This window comes from Chiloscyllium plagiosum, chromosome 13 (assembly GCF_004010195.1).
Source record: "Chiloscyllium plagiosum isolate BGI_BamShark_2017 chromosome 13, ASM401019v2, whole genome shotgun sequence".
Taxonomy (NCBI): Eukaryota; Metazoa; Chordata; class Chondrichthyes; order Orectolobiformes; family Hemiscylliidae; genus Chiloscyllium; species Chiloscyllium plagiosum.
The window spans coordinates 52,617,771-52,631,219 of record NC_057722.1 but is presented as its reverse complement, the minus strand read 5'-3'; the positions used below and the strand labels follow the sequence as shown (position 1 = coordinate 52,631,219).

At 41.1% G+C, this 13,449-nt stretch overlaps 2 protein-coding genes and 1 long non-coding RNA gene across 10 annotated transcripts in view; 1 reads left to right on the top strand and 2 right to left on the bottom strand.

Annotated features, from left to right (window-relative positions):
- rubcn (rubicon autophagy regulator) overlaps positions 1 to 6,126 on the bottom strand; it is a 58,684-nt gene extending 52,558 nt beyond the window's left edge. For 2 of the 4 annotated variants that reach the window (XM_043702393.1, XM_043702396.1), the window contains exons 1-2: positions 5,797 to 6,126; positions 1,599 to 1,752 (exon numbers count right to left, since the gene is read on the bottom strand). In XM_043702393.1, coding sequence (XP_043558328.1) covers positions 1,599 to 1,752; positions 5,797 to 5,864 — 222 coding nt within the window. In that variant the 5' untranslated portion in view covers positions 5,865 to 6,126. The remainder of the gene's footprint in view (positions 1 to 1,598; positions 1,753 to 5,796) is intronic. The other 2 variants (XM_043702395.1, XM_043702394.1) reach the window with 1 other exon arrangement.
- A 69-nt stretch (positions 6,127 to 6,195) lies between these two features.
- LOC122556030 (UAP56-interacting factor-like) overlaps positions 6,196 to 13,449 on the top strand; it is a 37,812-nt gene continuing 30,558 nt past the window's right edge. For all 3 annotated transcript variants that reach the window (XM_043702406.1, XM_043702407.1, XM_043702405.1), the window contains exons 1-2: positions 6,196 to 6,257; positions 12,005 to 12,192. In XM_043702406.1, the coding sequence (XP_043558341.1) occupies positions 6,211 to 6,257; positions 12,005 to 12,192 (235 nt within the window). In that variant the 5' untranslated portion in view covers positions 6,196 to 6,210. The remainder of the gene's footprint in view (positions 6,258 to 12,004; positions 12,193 to 13,449) is intronic.
- Positions 11,048 to 13,449, bottom strand: part of LOC122556032 — a 47,017-nt gene continuing 44,615 nt past the window's right edge. For all 3 annotated transcript variants that reach the window (XR_006313440.1, XR_006313438.1, XR_006313439.1), the window contains one exon: positions 11,048 to 11,549. This is a non-coding gene — a long non-coding RNA (uncharacterized LOC122556032). The remainder of the gene's footprint in view (positions 11,550 to 13,449) is intronic.

Sequence of the window (13,449 nt, the reverse complement as noted above, 5' to 3'; positions counted from 1 at the left end):
CAAAAGACCTTTCTTTAGACATCTATTTTCTGGTCTTGTAATATGAGACATTAGTCAGATATATTTGAGTGTTACTTTCCTGATAAAACGCATCTTGCTTTCTATAGTCACACTTAATGCAGAGGATTCAGAGAAAGGTGGAAACAACTGAAATGCAAAAGCAAAATATTCCATAACTCCTTTGAAAAAGATTCCTTACATGTATGGATGTCACTCATCAAGTTCCTGAACTGAGCTATGTAAATGTGCTGAACCGGTGAACTCCCCAGTAAGAGAAAGGAAATACAGCTTGCTTGAATAGAGTGCGGTAAGGAGCTATTTTGCTATATTATGATTTTAAACAGTGAGCAAAAATCCCCACATCTGCAGTATGAGTCACACAGTACTGCAGAAGCACTCACATAATAAAGTCATGGGAGCTGGTTATCTGAATTTCAAATAGAATGTTGCAAAATTTAGTGGCTGAAGACATCTAAACCTTAGATCGTGCTAGATTATGCAAGATAACTATCCATTTTCAAATGGACACCACAAAAATTAAGAAAGAAACATCTAGCCTCACCTGACAAATTATGGAAGATCATTGACAAATGTGCAGGATTATTTCTTTCTGATCCTCAAAAATGCATTTGACAAGGAAAAACAAATTCACAACACAAAACCGTTCAGCACTGTGTTGCACAAAGAATATTTTAAGCTTAGTGTTAAAGTTTCACCTTTGTACAAGCATAATACATCAAACCATCTACTCCAGTTGATGTCAGAAAGTTACCACTGGATAAAGAAAATTAGCTTAAATAGACTAAATCAACTGTAGTTAATATTAGCATTTATGAGTTACAACTCAAGCTATCCACAAAACTGTTAGGCTTTTAAATTAGTATTTTAATACGCATTCCCTTGCATACATGTTAACGCATGACAGAATATCTTGAGCGGAGTGGGAGGGAGATTTGTGCACCTGTGTGCTCGAGCTTAACAAAGATGATAAAGATTAGGTTTAAAAAAAACATGTGTACTATGAGAATAGTCTGAAACAAAAAAGATTTGAAAACAAACTGCTAGTTTCACATTACATTCAATTAAGCTAATGCAGTATGCCAGTAATAGACTTTTAAGTCATTCAGGCAAACTTTTGTGGAGACTTTCAGATTAACCGAAGCCTATTCCAGCAGATGTTACCAACCATAGAGAAGCAGACTCAATTCAATTATAAAAGTTTGAGTTAAAGGCAATGTTACCCTGCCAATAGCAGAAAACATAATTCAGAAAATGATTGCAAAGGAGCATGAATAATAACATTACCAAATAGAGAAAACAGTCTGTTGCAGTCTCTCTCCCATCTACAATTCTCCTCCATAGGATTCTGAATACATTTATAAAGGTTATTTTTAACCAAAAATCCTTCACCAGTTTAATAATTTCAGTGGAATGTGTGGAGTGTGAACCAAAGAGTGTGATCATCCAGATTACATGTAATGGTTTACAATGGCTAGATAATTCAATTGCTCAAGTTCTGCTTACTACGACAAATAAGGTCATTAAGCTTTGATAGGAGCACTATCTACCCAAATGAAATACATTACAAAAACAGAGACCTCATCCTCCAGGAGTCCATGACACAAAATCTTGTTCATATCCTTACAGAGACGCTCCAATCCTCCATACTTAGACCAAACATTGGGGTTATTTGTTGACAGCAGCCCCTCCGCAGTGGTCTTCAGACCTCCAAGGAGTTTCCACTGTTCTTGTCTGCAGATGAACAAAACAAAATTGCAAATTTAAGAGATTATTTAGCCAGTTGTTTCATGTACACTTGATTCGAAGCTCAGCTGTTATTTGACCCATTTCCAATATCACACTCAATTACAACCAATAATGGCATCCTTATACAAAATAACAAGTGATTTAACCTCTACAATCAATAATCACTAATTAGTACCTCCTACGCTTTGCACCATTTTAACAGTACAAATAGCCCAAAGATGTTTATAATGTGGACACATTTGTACCATCAAGAAGAGTCAAATAAACCAATCTTGAAAATGGGATAGAGACTAGGCAGCTGAAAATACCATTTTTCCTTTTACTGCGGATCAGTCCCTTCAATGAACCTCATTGATCCAGAATAGTAGCCTGAACAGCACATTTAATTTGTTCCAAGTCACAGGCCAGTCAGCAAATCAAAGTTAGTAGATAAATTGCATACTTAAATATGGAACATATTTAAAACATATTTACAATTTAATTCAATTTATTATTCCTAAAATAGATATCACAACAAACATCATAACTGAACAGAGATCAAAAGAAACCATGGAATGAAACTAAGAGATAAACCTTAGCATCCAGTCTTATGTATCAAGAAGGGTTTAAAACCAGGGATATAGAGAGTAGGTCATTAAGATTGCGAAAGGGAATTCCAAAAATCAATAAACTGGTGGCTGAAAAAGTACACAAGCTATGGAGGAGTGAAGTATGTAAGCAGTAACATAAGCCTGAATGCTGAAACACAGTGGTGAGGCTGTCAACAATTTCCAAGAACAAAGGCAAATATTTTTAAACTAAAAATCTAAAGAGCACACAAAGGTAGGAAAGCATCACAAATGCAGGGATCACAGTACAAGGATTGCAGTAGCAATAGATGCAGGTTGTAGCACTCAATTGACTACAATTCAGAGTGGAAGAGTGACCCGTGAGGAGAGCACAAGAGAAACTTGATCATCAAATAATTCCATCAACAGATTCAGCAGTAACTGAAAAGGTGAAGAATAGACATGGAAATACATACAAAGAAAATATACTATAGAGAAAAAAATATGTAAACGCCCTTAAAACATAACATAAAAACATATTTTATTTGGCTCATCCAAAATGATGTGCAACCTGCAATGGAGGATCAAATAATAACGTTGAAATCAAGAGACAACAGAAAGTTAAAGCAATTTTGACTACGTTCTTCCTTCTGGACAACATCATTAAAGGGACAGTACTTAATATATTAAAGTAGACTCAAGGGTACACAGATGACCATGAAGGCATGGGAGAGGATTCCTTTAACAATATGCAAAATTTTCAACATAAATTAATTCCATCAGTGAATTATTACTCATACCTTACTGTATAATAAGGAAATGAGACCAATCATGCAAACAATTGGGGAAAATCAGTTAAAAAAAAGCAACAGAAACAGCTGCAAAATATGTAAGAGAGTGTTTCTGAGCCACTCGAGTCTCTCAGTAAGGTCAACTCCTGAAAAAGGCAGTACCAGAGAAACTGTCGGACAGTTATGAGCATGACAATAATTTGCGTTCCTTTAAGCTAGTTACATACATTCTTTTAAGACTACCAAAAAAATGATACCATGCTTCAGCTGAAAAAAATAACCATAGTAAATATAAAAAGTAATCTGACTAAAATGAGTACTGCACAAATAGTTGGTCACAAACTCTGAATCTTACTAGATCACCTTCATGCTGTCCATACGACTGGAGTACAGTCGAGGGATCAGTGCTGAAAATGAAATTAACTATCAGCAGTTTACTTGGAGGTCACCATTCATTACATGTGATAAATACATTCAAATATGTTTAAGAGGCAACATGACTACAAAATGGTGACCTGTAGCAACCTCATTAGCTATTCCTGACATTTATTTTTGAAAAAAAAGGTTGCCGTATTAAAAGACAAAAACACTAAGAAAGAGATCTGAACAACTACCAGGTGTGATCCAATAAGAATAGTCTGTGCTTAGCTGGCAGGAACAGAGTAGCTATGGCAGGACAGGAAAGGACTCGTCAGAACAGCATGGAGGAGAAAAATAGTGCAGACACTGGAATCTGTACTGAAAACAAGAGGTGCTGGAGATCAGTGGGTCAGGCAGCATCCAGAGGGAGAAAGCAAGCTAACATTTCAAGTTTAGATGAATCTTCAAATCAGAGCTCCGATGAAGATTCATCTAGACTCGAAACTTAGATTGCTTTCTCTCCAAGGACCTGTTGAGATTTCCAGGACTACTTGTTTTCAGTACAGAGCAATAACAGTTTTGGCAAATAAGCTGACATGCACCAAGATAAACAATTAGAAAATATTTGCTTCACAAAGTGCTGAGATGTGGGTCCTCTCCATGATCCTCCAACAGTATTCAGGTGCTCATGTAAAAGAAAAACAAACATACTGCCAGAGAAATGATGAGGCAGTTGCAAAACTAAATAGGTAGACTAGGAATAAATTCTATATCTTCTGTCAAAAGGACCTGAAAAGAACCAAAGAAACAACAAGAGAAACTGGGAGCAAGTACAGTGGGTAAAACACTTTCACCATTAGAAAGTAAATCCACATGAAGTCCAAATGAATGAGATCAAAGTTCACTTGTTTAAACAAATCTTAAGATATTTACAACTTGGCCAGTTTTACAGTTTCTATGAGCATGAGCCTAAACTATGACTACTTCAACATGACAATTTGCTCATTACAAAATAGAATTTTAAACTGAAAACTATCAAAAGAACTGGTGCAGAAAACTGAAAATATTTAATTCATACTCCTGAATTCTTTCATTTCAATCCAAGTCAACAGCTAATTAACAGCATTCTGGATTAGTGGTGCTGGAAGAGCACAGCAGTTCAGGCAGCATCCAAAGAGCAGCGAAATCAACGTTGATTTCGCTGCTCTTTGGATGCTGCCTGAACTGCTGTGCTCTTCCAGCACCACTAATCCAGAATTTGGTTTCCAGCATCTGCAGTCATTGTTTTTACCTAGTTAATTAACAGCAGGATACTAATACTGACAATCACACTTAAGGCCAGAAAACCTGCTTAAGAATTTAAAAACTGCCACATATGCAAGATGTTGACCTTCTAAAGAGAGTATTTGAGTTCCCCTCCCAGCCACTTGCCATCCTAACTTGGAAATATATTGCTGTTTCTTCAGAGATACTGGGTCAAAATCCTCACATTCCCTCAACAGCATTGTCAACCAGAAGCATGTAGACTGCAACAGTTCAAGAGGCAATTTACCACACCTTCTCAAGGGCAACTGGGGTGGGTAATAAATGCTGGCCAGGTAGCAATGCCCACATCTCAAGTTCATCAAAAAAAGAGCATATGACTGGAGTACAGTCAAGGGACCAGTGCTGAAAACAAAATGAAGTATACAGCAGTTTCCTTGGAGGTCACCATTCATTACATATGATAAATACATTCAAATATGTTGAAGAGGCAACATGACTGCAAAATGGTGACCTGGAGCAACTCCATTAGCCTATTCCTGACATCAACCAAATGAAAGAACATTCATCTGTTCTTTGTCCAGCTCAAATAATTTAAAGGATTCAAATCAGAAACATCTCTGTCTTTATGCCTTCAGCTTTTACTATAAATGTACAGCAAAATTCTTTATTGACCTAACACTTAAAAATTAAAATATCTTCACGGTCATACACACATTAATCTCACATGTAAAACTCAGTCTCGCCTTTCAGGTTAGGTTACAAATGGGCTATGGATTTGTCAATCAAGTCAACTGACTTTTTTAGTAGCCCAGCAAACGGTCAGATGTGTCTCGGAAACACCTATCATTACGGTAGCCTCCACCCCTTCATTATTAGTAAGCTATTTAAATAAATCATCATTAACAGTGTATCACCGAAAATGATAATCCGCAGACGGAGTCCTGCTGTCGTCAAAGAGGAAGACGTTAGCCCCGCTCCAAAACACACGTTCAGGAGCTACTGATTAACAAGAAGCTCAGGGGCAGGCACCGAGATGCTTGACCGCAGCAGACTCGGGCTGTTACCTGCACTCTGCCTCCTCCGCGCTCTCCATGTCGTGGTGCCAGTCATTCTCTCTCCATGTCGACAACATGTCTCCACCAGCCTCGACTTCTCTCTGGGTATTCTCCGAGAAGCCAGCTCTTCGCCTCCCAGCTTCTCAAATTCTGTCACAGCTTGTCACGACCGTACCTCCCCACCCCCAGGTCTCAACGCTGTTGCCACCAACCAGAAGGCCCTTGCCTCACGGCCGCTCCGTCTCGACCCTCCACACCACGTGATGTCAGGCTCTGACCCGCCCTAGCAACGGAGCCGGAAAGCGGCCTGTACCAGGGCCCGCCTCCCGCAAACACCGCCCCCAACGAGAGCAGCCGGTACTTCACCCTACCCCAGGGAAACAAAAGTTATGGAGGAGGTGGAGGGAATGGGTAGTGTCCGGAATGTATGTGGGGAACTCCTGGACCAAGAGGGACAGGACGGTGTCAAGGTAGGAGGAAATAAATACGGTGGGGTGAGAGCAGACGGAGACGATGGGTCAACCAGGGCAGTCAGGTCTCTGAACTTTGAGTTACAGGTAGAACTGGGTAGTGCAGGCTTCTAGGACAATGAGATTGGAGGCTGTGGATGGGAGAGCCCCTGAGGTGATGAAGTTGTGGATGGTATGGGAGATAATGGTTTGGTGATGGGAGGTGAGGTTGTGGTTAAGGGGGCAGTAGGAGGAAGGGTCCGTGAGTTGGCACCTGGCTTCAGTGGTATACAGGTTGATGCACCAAGCTACCACTACATTCCCCCTTGTCCGCTGGTTTGATGGTGAGGTTGAAGTTGGAGTGGAGGGCTGTGCGTTGCGAGGGTGGGAAGTTGAAGCGGGTGAGAGAGGTGGACAGATTGAGGCAGTCAATGTCACAGCAACAGTTGGAGATTAAGAGATTGAGGGCAGGTAACAGACCATTAAGGTCAGTGGGCCCCTGCCTCTTGTCTGCTGGTGACGCCACCCACAGTCCCATGACCAACCAACTCCAAATAAACCGTCCCCACCCCCTCCCAACTTCAACTCTACACCAGGTCCTAGCCCCCAGCCATGCCATTTTTTTATCTTCCCCCAGACCTCCCCCTCACTGAGGATGAATGATCAGTCCTCAGTAAAGGTCTCACGTTCATCCCACAACACTCCCAGATCATTGAATTCCATATGCATCACCTCCGTGCTTACTTTTTCCATCATGACTCCCACCCACTGACCGAGGGCATCCTTTAAAGAGACTTCGTAGTGGTACAAACTTGATAGGAGACAAACAATCTGCAGATGCTGGAAGCCAAGCAGGAGACTGGAAGAACACAGTATGACAGGCAGCCTCAGGAGGAGGAGATGGTCTTGGGAGGCACAGCTTGCTCAGAAAATAACATATTGAGAATTTCCAGAACAATCAGGTTGCACACTAAATTCAGTGCAATGGTGCTTTAGAAACAGGAGACGAAAAATAACATTTCCGGAGTAGGCTTTCCTCAACTGAAAAGTCCCTAAACACTTCAAACAGAACAACCACAAAATCCAAGTGTAAAAGTCAGATATTTCTCTGAAATGAGTTCGTGGAATTTATTAAGAAACATGATTTTGAATAGTATGGTTTAAAAGTAAAGTTTCAATGTCTCAATGACATTCCAGAAATTTTGGCAAACCTATTCCAGTTATAGAGTCATAGAGATGTACAGCACGGAAACAGACCCTTCAGTCCAACTCGTCCATGCCGACCAGATATCCCAACCCAATCTAGTCCCACCGGCCAGCACTCAGCTCATACCCCTCCAAACCCTTCCTATATGTATACCCATTCAGATGTTTTTAAATGTTGCAATTATACTAGCCTCCACACTTCGTCTGGCAGCCCATTCCACACACACACCAACCTCTGCGTGAAAAGTTGCCCTTTAGGTCTCTTTTATATCTTTCTCTTCTCACCCTAAACCTATGCCCTCTAGTTCTGGACTCCCTCTCCCTCAGGGCAAAGACCTTGTCTATTTACCCTATCCACATCCCTCATGATCTTATAAACCTCTATAAGGTCATGGCTCAGCCTCTGACGCCTCAGGGAAAACAGTCCTACCCTATTCAACCTCTCCCTATAGCTCAAATCCTCCAACCCTGGCAACATCCTTGTAAATCTTTTCTGAACCCTTTCAAGTTTCACAACATCCTTCCACAAGACATAGGAGTGGAAGTAAGGCCATTCGGCCCATCAAGTCCACTACACCATTCAATCATGGCTGATGGGTATTTCAACGCCTTCTGATAGGAAGGAAACCAGAATTACACACAATATTCTAAAAATGACCGAACCAATGTCCTGTACAGCTGCAACATGACCTCCCAACTCCTGTACTCAATACTCAGACTAATAAAGGAAAGTATACCAAACGGCTTCTTCACTGTCCTATCTACCTGTGACTCTACTTTCAAGGATATACGAACCTGCACTCCAAGGGGTCCTTGTTCAGCAACACTCCCTAGGACCTTATCACTCAGTGTATGAGTCCTGCTAAGATTTGCTTTCCCAAAGTGCTGCACCTCGCATTTACCTAAATTAAACTCCACCTGCCACTCCTCAGCCCATTGGCTCATCTGATCAAGATCATGTTGTAATCCAAGGCAACCTTCTTCGCTACACTTTCAATTTTGGTGTCATCTGCAAACTTACTAACTATACCTCTTAAGCTCACATCCAAATCATTCATATAAATGATGAAAAGTAACGGACGCAGCACTGATTCTTGTGGCACTCCAATCTGAAAAAAACAACCCTCCACCATTACCTACTATCTTCTATCTTTGAGCTAGTTCTGTATCCAAATGGCGAGTTGTCCCTGTATTCCATGAGATCTAACATTGCTATCTAGTCTCCCATGGGGAACCTCGTTGAATGCCTTACTGAAGTCCATATAGATCACATCTACCGCTCTGCCCTCATCAATCCTTTTTGTTATTTCTTCAAAAAACTCAATCAAATTTGTGAGACATGATTTCCCACGCACAAAGCCATGTTGACTATCCCTGATCAGTCCTTGCCTTTCCAAATACATGTACATCCTGTCCCTCAGGATTCCCTCCAACAACTTGCCCACCACCGACGTCAGGCTCACTGGTCTATAGTTCCCTGACTTGTCCTTAACACATTTCTTAAATAGTGGCACCACGTTAGCCAACCTCCAGTCTTCCAGCACCTCACCTGCGACTACCGATTATACAAATATCTCAGCAAGAGGCCCAGTAATCATTTGCCTGGCTTCCCACAAAGTTCTAGGGTACACCTGATCAGATCCTGGGGATTTATCCACTTTTATGTGTTTCAAGACATCCAGCACTTCCTCCACTGTAATATGGATATTTTTCAAGATGTCATCACCTATTTCCCTACATTCTATATCTTCCATGTTCTTTTCCACAATAAATACTGATGCAAAATACTCGTTTAGTATCTCACCCATATCTGTGGCTCCCCACAGATAATGAAGTAGATTCATTTTTTCTATAATCCTTCCAAATTCCAATCTTCAAGAAATATTAAGTATGAAGCAGCTTCATATCAAAATATAAAATTAATAATTCTCATTAATACCTCCTATTTCCACATTGTAATGTCAATTGACTTCTCCCTTTCATCTCATCTGCTGCACCAAATTTGTCAATCTTATTCTTCACAACCACCTGATGAAGGAGCAGCGCTCTGAAAGCTAGTGCTTCTAAATAAACCTGTTGAACTATAACCTGGTGTTGTGTGATTTTTAACTTTGTCCACCCCAGTCCAACACCGGCATCTCCAAATCAAAGCTAATCCATTCTTTGAGAGAAAGTGAGGGCTGCAGATGCTGGAGATCAGAGCTGAAAATGTGTTGCTGGTCATCTTCCTGACCTCTCCGCCTCCACCCCACTCCGGCCTATCACCCTCACCTTGACCTCCCTCCACCTATCGCATTTCCAAAGCCCCTCCCCCAAGTCCCTCCTCCCTACCTTTTATCTTCGCCTGCTGGACACACTTTCCTCATTCCTGAAGAAGGGCTTATGCCCGAAACGTCGATTCTCCTGTTCCTTGGATGCTGCCTGACCTGCTGCGCTTTTCCAGCAACACATTTTCAGCTCTAATCTATTCTTTCTCAACATTGATGTTGAGAGTTGAACACATTTTCAGGTATCTTCTGTAACTTGGGTTTTGTATTGTAAAATGTCCGATTAATAGAAACATTTTTGGAGTTTAGATTTTAAAATAGTGACTGTGGCTATCCTAGTTTTAATTTGATGCAGATGGTGATATGATACCAGCTTTTCTCAGCAGAGTTATGTGAATCATAAATTAACAACTGTCCGAATATCTTAAATATAGTCAAACTTGTATCTTAAGCAAGCATCTTTCATTGCTTATACTTCATTGTTGACAGGTCAAAACCCTGGAAGATTCTTCTTAACCTCACTATGGGTATCCCTACACCCAAGAACTTCAGTGGTTCACAAAGATAGTTCACCACTACATTTTCCAGGGCAAGGAGAGATGGCCAATTAATCCTGTGTACAGCCAGTGACGTCCACGTTCTTTGAACAAATGCAACAACTGTATAACAAATACATTTTTTGCATGAGGACCTGCAATGACAAGTGGTGACAATAAGGATGGTGCTGAGAGGGGAAGCTCAGGCAGTTATGCCAGGACCTCAAGCAGCAGGTGGCAACGGTGAAACAGGGCAGCTGGAAGAGTTCAACAGCTCCTTTCCGGGGAAAAAATGGTGTCTTCTGGAAAAGAGGGCTCATGGTAAGGAGGAGAAGACAGACAAAATATTCATTTATCAAAAGTAAACTACAGGTTTCATTCTATCTAAATACTACAAATACTTACTTCATTAACCCTACTTTCCCTTCATGTTTTTAACGACTGATACCAGTCAAACAAAGAATCCCTGGGTCACTAGTCTGTTCAAATCTCATGTAAAACTTTTGTTGTATTCCACAGCACAGGCATCAAATCATGGTAGGTGAGGTTAAAGGGGGCCCAGCCAAGCTGGAGTTGAAACTGGCAATGCCCATGACGAAAACTGAAGTGACCCAGGATCACTGCATACTCAGGTGTTGGCACAGGGAATCACACCTTTCGACCAAAACCAGGCAGGGACTCCTACTGTCTGTTCCCTTGAAATTATAAAGGAAAAAAGCTTGTGATAGAACATCTGTTAGAGAAAGCCCATCAGGAAATACTGGGAAGAGGTACAAATGTACAAAGAAGTCTGCAGCAGATCTTTGAGGTATAGACGAGGGATTTTATTTAAGAGACATGAGTAGCCTGTCATTATTACAGCCAAAGGGAGGACTTGGTCTCTGTATCCCCGGAGGAAGTGAAGTTGTTTGATTGGAATGTTTTCCTGCATCACTCCTTCAATCGATCAGAGACCGGTAGCTGAGGGACTGCCCAGAGGAAGAAATAAGAATGTCCATATGGTGTTGTGAAGGCTTAGTCGTGACAAATCTCAGTTGTCTTTCTCCAACACATGGGATCACATCATCCAGATCACAGGAAATGATTGGACAGAAGATGCTACCATCAGGGTAATGGCATGTCATGGACATGGGATGTAAACCTTAGGCTGAAAAGGGAGGCAAAATAGATCGCTGCACAGCAAATGCAGATCCAGTCCTTGTAAACAGACCTCCATCAATCTATGTGGGACACCAGATCTGTTTGCATAGCAGGGATTGGGCTTTACAACCGAAATTGCGAGAGAAACTCCGGTCTGGTGGCATCTGTGGAGAGAAAGCAGAATTAATATTGCAAATCCAGTGACCTTTCTTCAGAACAGAAGGCTTATTGTGTTCTGGAATAATAACTCCATTGCCAAAAATGAAAACATTCAATTCTATGTATCCTGTGCCTGTATGTATGGACAGACAGAATTGTAACAGACGAGTAAGAATAAACGTTTTTTTGCTCTTCTTGTTCTTTCTACCAACCAACTACTTCTAGTAATTTGCAACTGATAGGTTTTTTTATATATATGAAGAGGATTTTTGGACAAATACTTTTCATACAAGGCTTGACATTCTCATGTGACCTCTGATGTCATTTTATGTAAATAAAGGTTCTAGACCGTAATCATTCTATCAACCGCATTGAATACTCTTATTAATTTAAGTAAGTTTGCAAACTTATATTGCTCAGCGTCTTAATTCAAGCAGAAACACATTTCATCCACCCCCAGACATTGTGGAATCCTTCCAAAAGCTAGTTCGAGATCTGAGCAAAATAAAGTTCACGTGAGATTGCGTGATGAGGTAGGCGCTGGACGTAAACGTGGCGGCGGCTGGGAAGTTGGCGGCACAGTCATCATGAACAGGAATGTGGCGGCAGTGGGAGATACTTGGCCTGACAAACTTGACATGTCTCTCGGTAAGTGGGAGCCTGCCGTCGTTGAAGTTTATAAGTTTATGTGGGGATTGATCTGGCTCTAGGGGAGGAGGATTGATATTCGGTACGGGGCGGTAAATGTGAGTATCCCGGTCATGGCCTGGACAGCCTCCGGAGCGAGGGACAACATGGGGCTTTTAGTGGCAAAAGGAGGGCGGTGTGCGTTGATGTGGAGAGATGTGAACTCATCTACTGAAACCTTGTGTTACTGGCGATTTATGTACATCAATAAAACATAGATCTTCCTTTTTATAACCCTGCGATTGATCGGTTTCATTTTGCATTACGTTACGGGGACGGGTAATTGTAGAGTGATATCAGGAATGTAAAATATAACAAATTAAACGTGATATTGTAGAACTCATTACTTTGTGCTTAATTGTTCGGGATTTATACTCAGCAACGTTGAGAGTAGGTGGACTATATGTAAATCCCATGAGTATTTTCCCTGCTCTTCCCTAAGTAGCTTACTATACTTTGTCGAAAAAATAGTTCTTGAAGAATTGACATGCAATGTTTTGCTTCATTAACTTTGTTTGGCTTTTAATGCTGAAAGTAACGTTCATGAAAATAATATTTATTGTTTTTATTAATTTTGTAAGTGATAAGTAAACCATGTCAGATTCTTGCTGTAATTCCACTTTCCTGTCCAGTTCAAGCATCTGCAGCCCGATGTACAATCTGAATGAAGAATTTTCTTTGTATCTTTGTTTGAAATGTTTCCCGTATCCTCGTCATATTTCTTCCTCGTTTCGGGGTATTTCAAAATCTCTCCTCCCAGCTGTCTTAGGATTTTGTTTTCTTGAGATCACCCTAATTTTTCTAAATTCTAGAGGAATCAGAATTCTACTGAATTTGACCTCTTAGGCCAACCCACTATAACCAGGATGTGAAGGTACTGGGGTGGACAAAGGTAAAGATCACACAACACCAGTTATAATCCAACAGATTTATTTGGAAGTACTAGTTCCATCAGGCATGAAGGAGCAGCGCTCTGAAAGCTAGTACTTCTAAATAGGAGAAAGTGAGGACTGCAGATGCTGGAGATCAGAGCTGAAAATGTGTTGCTGGAAAAGCGCAGCAGGTCAGGCAGCATCCAAGGAACAGGAGAATCGACGTTTCGGGCATAAGCCCTTCTTCAGGAATGAGGAAAGTGTGCCCAGCAGGCTAAGATAAAAGGTAGGGAGGAGGGACTTGGGGGGAGGGGTGTTGGAAATGCGATAGGTGGAGGGAGGTCAA